Raw genomic sequence first — 9449 nt, 5'->3', positions numbered from 1 at the left:
AGGGACGTGTTGAAAAGGGACGTGTTGAAAAGGGACGTGTTGAAAAGGGACGTGTTGAAAAGAGACGTGTAGTAAATAACTGGGTTGTAAAGATTCGTGTTGTAAAGAAGTGTGTTGTAAATATATAGGTTTTAAAGAGACGTGTTGTAAAGGGACGTGTTGTAAAGGGACGTGTTGTCAAGGGACGTGTTGTAAATAACTGGCTTGTAAAGAAACGTGTTGTAAATATCTAGGTTTTAAAGAGACGTGTTGTAAAGAGACGTGCTGTAAAGAGACGTGCTGTAAAGAGACGTGCTGTAAAGAGACGTGCTGTAAAGAGACGTGCTGTAAAGAGACGTGCTGTAAAGAGACGTGCTGTAAAGAGACGTGCTGTAAAGAGACGTGCTGTAAAGAGACGTGTTGTAAAGAGACGTGTTGTAAAGAGACGTGTTGTAAAGAGCAAGTGTTGTAAAGAGCAAGTGTTGTAAAGAGCAAGTGTTGTAAAGACAAGTGTTGTAAAGACAAGTGTTGTAAAGACAAGTGTTGTAAAGACAAGTGTTGTAAAGAGACGTGTTGTAAAGAGCAAGTGTTGTAAAGAGCAAGTGTTGTAAAGAGCAAGTGTTGTAAAGAGCAAGTGTTGTAAAGAGCAAGTGTTGTAAAGAGCAAGTGTTGTAAAGAGCAAGTGTTGTAAAGAGCAAGTGTTGTAAAGAGCAAGTGTTGTAAAGAGCAAGTGTTGTAAAGAGCAAGTGTTGTAAAGAGCAAGTGTTGTAAAGAGACGTGTTGTAAAGAGACGTGTTGTAAAGAGACGTGTTGTAAAGAGCAAGTGTTGTAAAGAGCAAGTGTTGTAAAGAGCAAGTGTTGTAAAGAGACGTGTTGTAAAGAGCAAGTGTTGTAAAGAGCAAGTGTTGTAAAGAGCAAGTGTTGTAAAGAGACGTGTTGTAAAGAGCAAGTGTTGTAAAGAGCAAGTGTTGTAAAGAGCAAGTGTTGTAAAGAGACGTGTTGTAAAGAGCAAGTGTTGTAAAGAGCAAGTGTTGTAAAGAGACGTGTTGTAAAGAGACGTGTTGTAAAGAGCAAGTGTTGTAAAGAGACGTGTTGTAAAGAGCAAGTGTTGTAAAGAGCAAGTGTTGTAAAGAGCAAGTGTTGTAAAGAGACGTGTTGTAAAGAGACGTGTTGTAAAGAGACGTGTTGTAAAGAGCAAGTGTTGTAAAGAGACGTGTTGTAAAGAGCAAGTGTTGTAAAGAGCAAGTGTTGTAAAGAGCAAGTGTTGTAAAGAGACGTGTTGTAAAGAGACGTGTTGTAAAGAGACGTGTTGTAAAGAGCAAGTGTTGTAAAGAGACGTGTTGTAAAGAGACGTGTTGTAAAGAGACGTGTTGTAAAGAGACGTGTTGTAAAGAGCACGTGTTGTAAAGAGACGTGTTGTAAAGAGACGTGTTGTAAAGAGCAAGTGTTGTAAAGAGCAAGTGTTGTAAAGAGACGTGTTGTAAAGAGACGTGTTGTAAAGAGACGTGTTGTAAAGAGACGTGTTGTAAAGAGACGTGTTGTAAAGAGACGTGTTGTAAAGAGCAAGTGTTGTAAAGAGACGTGTTGTAAAGAGACGTGTTGTAAAGAGACGTGTTGTAAAGAGACGTGTTGTAAAGAGACGTGTTGTAAAGAGCAAGTGTTGTAAAGAGACGTGTTGTAAAGAGCAAGTGTTGTAAAGAGACGTGTTGTAAAGAGACGTGTTGTAAATAACTAGCTTGTAAAGAAACGTGTTGTAAAGAGCTATGTTGTGAAGACACGTGTTGTACGGAAAGGTGTTGTACGGAAAGGTGTTGTACGGAAAGGTGTTGTACGGAAAGGTGTTGTACGGAAAGGTGTTGTACGGAAAGGTGTTGTACGGAAAGGTGTTGTACGGAAAGGTGTTGTACGGAAAGGTGTTGTCACTAACTTGGTTGTCAAGAGACGTGTTGTCACTAACTTGGTTGTCAAGAGAGGTGCTGTAAAGAGAGGTGCTGTAAAGAGAGGTGCTGTAAGGAGACGTGCTGTAAGGAGACGTGCTGTAAGGAGACGTGCTGTAAGGAGACGTGCTGTAAGGAGACGTGCTGTAAGGAGACGTGCTGTAAGGAGACGTGCTGTAAGGAGACGTGCTGTAAGGAGACGTGCTGTAAGGAGACGTGCTGTAAGGAGACGTGCTGTAAGGAGACGTGCTGTAAGGAGACGTGTTGTAAGGAGACGTGTTGTAACTAACTTGGTTATCAAGGGACGTGTTGTAACTAGGTTATCAAGGGACGTGTTGTAACTAACTTGGTTATCAAGGGACGTGTTGTAACTAAAATTGGTTTTCAAGGGACGTGTTGGAAATAAATGTCTTGTAAAGAGACGTGTTGTAAAGGGACGTGTTGTAAGGAGGCGTGTTGTAAGGAGGCGTGTTGTAAGGAGGCGTGTTGTAAGGAGGCGTGTTGTAAGGAGGCGTGTTGTAAGGAGGCGTGTTGTAAGGAGGCGTGTTGTAAGGAGGCGTGTTGTAAAGAGGCGTGTTGTAAAGGAACGTGTTGTAAATAACTGGGTTGTAAAGAGGCGTGTTGTAAAGGAACGTGTTGTAAATAACTGGGTTGTAAAGAAACGTGTTGTAAAGAAACGTGTTGTAAATATGTAGGTTTTAAAGAGACGTGTTGTCAAGGGACGTGTTGTCAAGACAAGTGTTGTAAATAACTAGGTTGTCAAGAAACGTGTTGGAAATAACTAGGTTGTAAAGAAACGTGTTGGAAATAACTAGGTTGTAAAGAAACGTGTAGTAAAGAGCTAGGTTGTGAAAACACGTGTTGTAAAGAAACGTATTGTTAAAGAGATGTGTTGGAAATAACTAGGTTGTAAAGAAACGTGTTGGAAATAACTAGGTTGTAAAGAAACCTTTTGTAAAGACACGTGTTGTAAATAACTAGGTTGTAAAGAAACGTGTTGTAAGAAACATGTTGTGAAGAAACGTTCTGTAACTAATTATTTTGTAAAGAAACGTGTTGAAATTAACTAGCTTGTAAAGAAACGTGTTGTGAAGAGCTAGGTTGTGAAGACACGTGTTGTAAAGAAAGGTGTTGTAAAGAAATGTGCTGTAAAGAAAGGTGTTGTAAGGAAAGGTGTTATAAAGAAAGGTGTTGTCAAGAGACGTGTTGTCATGAGACGTGTTGTCACTAACTTGGTTGTCAAGAGACGTGTTGTAAAGAAACGTGCTGTAAAGAAAGGTGTTGTCAGGAGACGTGTTGTTAAGAGACGTGTTGTCAAGAGACGTGTTGTAACTAACTTGGTTGTCAAGAGACTTGTTGTAACTAACTTAATTTTCAAGAGACGTGTTGGAAATAACTAGATTGTAAAGAGACGTGTTGGAAATAACTAGATTGGAAAGAGACGTGTTGAAAGGAACGTGTTGTAAAGGAACGTGTTGAAAAGGAACGTGTTGAAAGGAACGTGTTGTAAAGGAACGTGTTGTAAATAACTGGGTTGTAAAGAAACGTGTTGTAAACATCTAGGTTGTAAAGAGACGTGTTGCGAAGAGACGTGTTGTAAAGGGACGTGTTGTTAAATAACTGGGTTGTAAAGAGACGAGCTGTCAAGCATCGTGTTGTCAAGAGACGAGCTGTCAAGCGTCGTGTTGTCAAGAGACGAGCTGTCAAGCGTCGTGTTGTCAAGACACGTGTTGTCAAGACACGTGTTGTCAAGACACGTGTTGTCAAGACACGTGTTGTCAAGACACGTGTTGTCAAGACACGTGTTGTCAAGACACGTGTTGTCAAGACACGTGTTGTCAAGACACGTGTTGTCAAGACACGTGTTGTCAAGACACGTGTTGTCAAGACACGTGTTGTCAAGACACGTGTTGTGAAGAAACATGCTGTAATTAGTTTTTAAAGAAACGTGTTGTAAAGAGCAAGGTTGTGAAGACACGTATTGTAAAGAAATGTGCTGTAAAGAAAGGTGTTGCTGTCAAGAAAGGTGCTGTCAAGAAAGGTGCTGTCAAGAAAGGTGCTGTCAAGAAAGGTGCTGTCAAGAAAGGTGCTGTCAAGAAAGGTGCTGTCAAGAAAGGTGCTGTCAAGAAAGGTGCTGTCAAGAAAGGTGCTGTCAAGAAAGGTGCTGTCAAGAAAGGTGCTGTCAAGAAAGGTGCTGTCAAGAAAGGTGCTGTCAAGAAAGGTGCTGTCAAGAAAGGTGCTGTCAAGAAAGGTGCTGTCAAGAAAGGTGCTGTCAAGAAAGGTGCTGTCAAGAAAGGTGCTGTCAAGAAAGGTGCTGTCAAGAAAGGTGCTGTCAGGAGACGTGCTGTAAGGAAAGGTGCTGTCAGGAGACGTGTTGTCAGGAGACGTGCTGTCAGGAGACGTGTTGTAACTTGGTTGTCAAGAGACGTGTTGTAAAGACACGTGTTGTAAAGAGACGTGTTGTAAATAACTAGGTTGTAAAGAAACGTGTTGTAAGAAACATGTTGTGAAGAAACGTGCTGTAACTAATTAGTTTGTAAAGAAACGTGTTGTATCTAACTAGCTTGTAAAGAAACGTGTTGTAAAGAGCTAGGTTGTGAAGACACGTGTTGTAAAGAAAGGTGTTGTAAAGAAAGGTGTTGTAAAGAAAGGTGTTGTAAAGAAAGGTGTTGTAAGGAAAGGTGTTACAAGGAAAGGTGTTACAAGGAAAGGTGTTGTAAGGAAAGGTGTTGTAAGGAAAGGTGTTACAAGGAAAGGTGTTACAAGGAAAGGTGTTGTCAAGAGACGTGTTGTCAAGAGACGTGTTGTCACGAACTTGGTTGTCAAGAGACGTGTTGTCACGAACTTGGTTGTCAAGAGACGTGTTGTCACGAACTTGGTTGTCAAGAGACGTGTTGTCACTAACTTGGTTGTCAAGAGACATGTTGTAAGGAAAGGTGCTGTAAGGAAAGGTGCTGTAAGGAGACGTGTTGTAAGGAGACGTGTTGTAAGGAGACGTGTTGTAAGGAGACGTGTTGTAAGGAGACGTGTTGTAAGGAGACGTGTTGTAAGGAGACGTGTTGTAACTAACTTGTTTGTAAAGAGACGTGTTGGAAATGACTAGCTTGTAAAGGGACGTGTTGGAAATGACTAGCTTGTAAAGGGACGTGTTGGAAATGACTAGCTTGTAAAGGGACGTGTTGGAAATGACTAGCTTGTAAAGGGACGTGTTGGAAATGACTAGCTTGTAAAGGGACGTGTTGGAAATAACTATCTTGTAAAGAGACGTGTTGTAAAGGGACGTGTTGTAAAGGGACGTGCTGTAAAGAAACGTGTTGTGAATATCTAGGTTGTAAAGAGACGTGTTGTGAAGAGACGTGTTGTAAAGAGACGTGTTGTATCTAACTAGTTTGTGAAGAGACGTGTTGTAACTAACTAGATTGTAAAGAAACGTTTTGTAACTAACTAGCTTGTAAAGAATCGTGCTGTGAACAAACGTGCTGTATAGAAAGGTTTTGGAAATAACTAGGTTTTAAGGAAACATGTTGGAAATATCTAGCTTGTAAAGAAACGTGTTGGAAATATCTAGTTTTTAAAGAAAGGTGTTGGAAATAACTAGGTTGTAAAGAAACGTGTTGTAAAGAGCTAGGTTTTGAAAACACGTGTTGTAAAGAAACGTATTGTTAAAGAGATGTGTTGGAAATAACAAGGTTGTAAAGAAACGTGTTGTAAATAACTAGGTTGTAAAGAGACTTGTTGGAAATAACTATCTTGTAAAGAGACGTGTTGTAAAGGGACGTGTTAGTAAAGGGACGTGTTGTAAAGGGATGTGTTGTAAAGGGACGTGCTGTAAAGAAACGTGTTGTAAATATCTAGGTTAGTAAAGAGACGTGTTGTGGAGAGACGTGTTGTATCTAACTTGGTTGTAGAGAGTCGTGTTGTATCTAACTAGATTGTAAAGAAACGTGTTGTAACTAATTAGCTTGTAAAGAATCGTGCTGTGAACAAACGTGCTGTATAGAAAGGTTTTGGAAATAACTAGGTTTTAAGGAAACATGTTGGAAATATCTAGCTTGTAAAGAAACGTGTTGGAAATATCTAGTTTTTAAAGAAAGGTGTTGGAAATAACTAGGTTGTAAAGAAACGTGTTGTAAAGAGCTAGGTTTTGAAAACACGTGTTGTAAAGAAACGTATTGTTAAAGAGATGTGTTGGAAATAACTAGGTTGTAAAGAAACGTGTTGTAAATAACTAGGTTGTAAAGCGACTTGTTGGAAATAACTATCTTGTAAAGAGACGTGTTGTAAAGGGACGTGTTAGTAAAGGGACGTGTTGTAAAGGGACGTGTTAGTAAAGGGACGTGTTGTAAAGGGATGTGTTGTAAAGGGACGTGCTGTAAAGAAACGTGTTGTAAATATCTAGGTTAGTAAAGAGACGTGTTGTGGAGAGACGTGTTGTATCTAACTTGGTTGTAAAGAGTCGTGTTGTATCTAACTAGATTGTAAAGAAACGTGTTGTAACTAATTAGCTTGTAAAGAATCGTGCTGTGAACAAACGTGCTGTATAGAAAGGTTTTGGAAATAACTAGGTTTTAAGGAAACATGTTGGAAATATCTAGCTTGTAAAGAAACGTGTTGGAAATATCTAGGTTTTAAAGAAAGGTGTTGGAAATAACTAGGTTGTAAAGAAACGTGTTGGAAATAACTAAGTTGTAAAGAAACGTGTTGGAAATAACTAGGTTTTAAAGAAAGGTGTTGGAAATAACTAGGTTGTAAAGAAACGTGTTGGAAATAACTAGGTTGTAAAGAAACGTGTTGTAAAGAGCTAGGTTTTGAAAACACGTGTTGTAAAGAAACGTATTGTTAAAGAAACGTGTTGTAAAGAACTAGGTTGTAAAGACACGTGTTGTAAAGAACTAGGTTGTAAAGACACGTGTTGTAAAGAACTAGGTTGTAAAGACACGTGTTGTAAAGAACTAGGTTGTAAAGACACGTGTTGTAAAGAACTAGGTTGTAAAGACACGTGTTGTAAAGAACTAGGTTGTAAAGACACGTGTTGTAAAGAACTAGGTTGTAAAGACACGTGTTGTAAAGAACTAGGTTGTAAAGACACGTGTTGTAAAGAACTAGGTTGTAAAGACACGTGTTGTAAAGAACTAGGTTGTAAAGACACGTGTTGTAAAGAACTAGGTTGTAAAGACACGTGTTGTAAAGAACTAGGTTGTAAAGACACGTGTTGTAAAGAACTAGGTTGTAAAGACACGTGTTGTAAAGAACTAGGTTGTAAAGACACGTGTTGTAAAGAACTAGGTTGTAAAGACACGTGTTGTAAAGAACTAGGTTGTAAAGACACGTGTTGTAAAGAACTAGGTTGTAAAGACACGTGTTGTAAAGAACTAGGTTGTAAAGACACGTGTTGTAAAGAACTAGGTTGTAAAGACACGTGTTGTAAAGAACTAGGTTGTAAAGACACGTGTTGTAAAGAACTAGGTTGTAAAGACACGTGTTGTAAAGAACTAGGTTGTAAAGACACGTGTTGTAAAGAACTAGGTTGTAAAGACACGTGTTGTAAAGAACTAGGTTGTAAAGACACGTGTTGTAAAGAACTAGGTTGTAAAGACACGTGTTGTAAAGAACTAGGTTGTAAAGACACGTGTTGTAAAGAACTAGGTTGTAAAGACACGTGTTGTAAAGAACTAGGTTGTAAAGACACGTGTTGTAAAGAACTAGGTTGTAAAGACACGTGTTGTAAAGAACTAGGTTGTAAAGACACGTGTTGTAAAGAACTAGGTTGTAAAGACACGTGTTGTAAAGAACTAGGTTGTAAAGACACGTGTTGTAAAGAACTAGGTTGTAAAGACACGTGTTGTAAAGAACTAGGTTGTAAAGACACGTGTTGTAAAGAACTAGGTTGTAAAGACACGTGTTGTAAAGAAAGGTGTTGTAAGGAAATGTGCTGTAAAGAAAGGTGTTGTAAGGAAATGTGCTGTAAAGAAAGGTGTTGTAAGGAAATGTGCTGTAAAGAAAGGTGTTGTAAGGAAATGTGCTGTAAAGAAAGGTGTTGTCAAGAGACGTGTTGTCAAGAGACGTGTTGTCACGAACTTGGTTGTCAAGAGACGTGTTGGAAATAACTAGGTTGTAAAGAGGCGTGTTGTAAAGAGGCGTGTTGTAAAGAGGCGTGTTGTAAAGAGGCGTGTTGTAAAGAGGCATGTTGTAAGGAAAGGTGCTGTAAGGAAAGGTGCTGTAAAGATAGGTGCTGTCAGGAGACGTGTTGTCAGGAGACGTGTTGTCAGGAGACGTGTTGTCAAGAGACGTGTTGTCAAGAGACGTGTTGTCAAGAGACATGTTGTAACTAACTTGGTTGTCAAGAGACGTGTTGTAACTTGGTTGTCAAGAGACGTGTTGTAAAGACACGTGTTGTAAAGACACGTGTTGTAAATAACTAGGTTGTAAAGAAACGTGTTGTAAGAAACATGTTGTGAAGAAACGTGCTGTAACTAATTAGTTTGTAAAGAAACGTGTTGTATCTAACTAGCTTGTAAAGAAACGTGTTGTATCTAACTAGCTTGTAAAGAAACGTGTTGTAAAGAGCTAGGTTGTGAAGACACGTGCTGTAAAGAAAGGTGTTGTAAAGAAATGTGCTGTAAAGAAAGGTGTTGTAAAGAAATGTGCTGTAAAGAAAGGTGTTGTAAGGAAAGGTGTTGTCAAGAAAGGTGTTGTCAAGAGACGTGTTGTCACTAACTTGGTTGTCAAGAGACGTGTTGTCACTAACTTGGTTGTCAAGAGGCGTGTTGTAAAGGGACGTGTTGTAAAGGGACGTGTTGTAAAGGGACCTGTTGTAAAGGGACCTGTTGTAAAGGGACCTGTTGTAAAGGGACCTGTTGTAAAGGGACCTGTTGTAAAGAAAGGTGTTGTAAAGGGACGTGTTGTAAAGGGACCTGTTGTAAAGGGACGTGTTGTAAAGGGACGTGCTGTAAAGGGACGTGTTGTAAATATCTAGGTTGTAAAGAGACGTGTTGTGAAGGGACGTGTTGTGAAGGGACGTGTTGTGAAGGGACGTGTTGTGAAGGGACGTGTTGTGAAGGGACGTGTTGTGAAGGGACGTGTTGTGAAGGGACGTGTTGTGAAGGGACGTGTTGTGAAGGGACGTGTTGTGAAGGGACGTGTTGTGAAGGGACGTGTTGTGAAGGGACGTGTTGTGAAGGGACGTGTTGTGAAGGGACGTGTTGTGAAGGGACGTGTTGTGAAGGGACGTGTTGTGAAGGGACGTGTTGTGAAGGGACGTGTTGTGAAGGGACGTGTTGTGAAGGGACGTGTTGTGAAGGGACGTGTTGTGAAGGGACGTGTTGTGAAGGGACGTGTTGTGAAGGGACGTGTTGTGAAGGGACGTGTTGTGAAGGGACGTGTTGTGAAGGGACGTGTTGTGAAGGGACGTGTTGTGAAGGGACGTGTTGTGAAGGGACGTGTTGTGAAGGGACGTGTTGTGAAGGGACGTGTTGTGAAGGGACGTGTTGTGAAGGGACGTGTTGTGAAGGGACGTGTTGTGAAGGGACGTGT

At 40.3% G+C, this 9449-nt stretch overlaps 1 protein-coding gene across 1 annotated transcript; it reads left to right on the top strand.

The window, feature by feature from the left end:
• Positions 1 to 2322: 2322 nt before the first annotated feature.
• Positions 2323 to 5019, top strand: LOC128146886 (keratin-associated protein 4-4-like). Its single transcript, XM_052798804.1, has 5 exons — positions 2323 to 2434; positions 2732 to 2749; positions 3550 to 3843; positions 3925 to 4262; positions 4999 to 5019. Exons 1-5 carry the CDS (start codon positions 2323 to 2325, stop codon positions 5017 to 5019), a joined length of 783 nt encoding a protein of 260 aa, XP_052654764.1.
• The last annotated feature ends 4430 nt before the right edge of the window (positions 5020 to 9449 follow it).

The sequence above is a fragment of the Harpia harpyja genome, chromosome 10 (genome assembly GCF_026419915.1).
Source record: "Harpia harpyja isolate bHarHar1 chromosome 10, bHarHar1 primary haplotype, whole genome shotgun sequence".
NCBI lineage: Eukaryota > Metazoa > Chordata > Aves > Accipitriformes > Accipitridae > Harpia > Harpia harpyja.
Note: the sequence above shows the minus strand (reverse complement) of the source record. Positions and strands in the feature narration are given on the sequence as shown.

What these genes read in the sequence shown, in the direction of transcription:
- LOC128146886 (XM_052798804.1), top strand. Translation starts at nt 2,323, where the DNA reads ATGTCTTGTAAAGAGACGTGTTGTAAAGGGACGTGTTGTAAGGAGGCG. An exon ending in GTGTTGTGAAGAAACATGCT is followed by an intron (nt 3,844 to 3,924) that starts GTAATTAGTTTT and finishes CTGTAAAGAAAG; the next exon opens with GTGTTGCTGTCAAGAAAGGT. An exon ending in GTGCTGTCAGGAGACGTGCT is followed by an intron (nt 4,263 to 4,998) that starts GTAAGGAAAGGT and finishes TTGTTTGTAAAG; the next exon opens with AGACGTGTTGGAAATGACTA.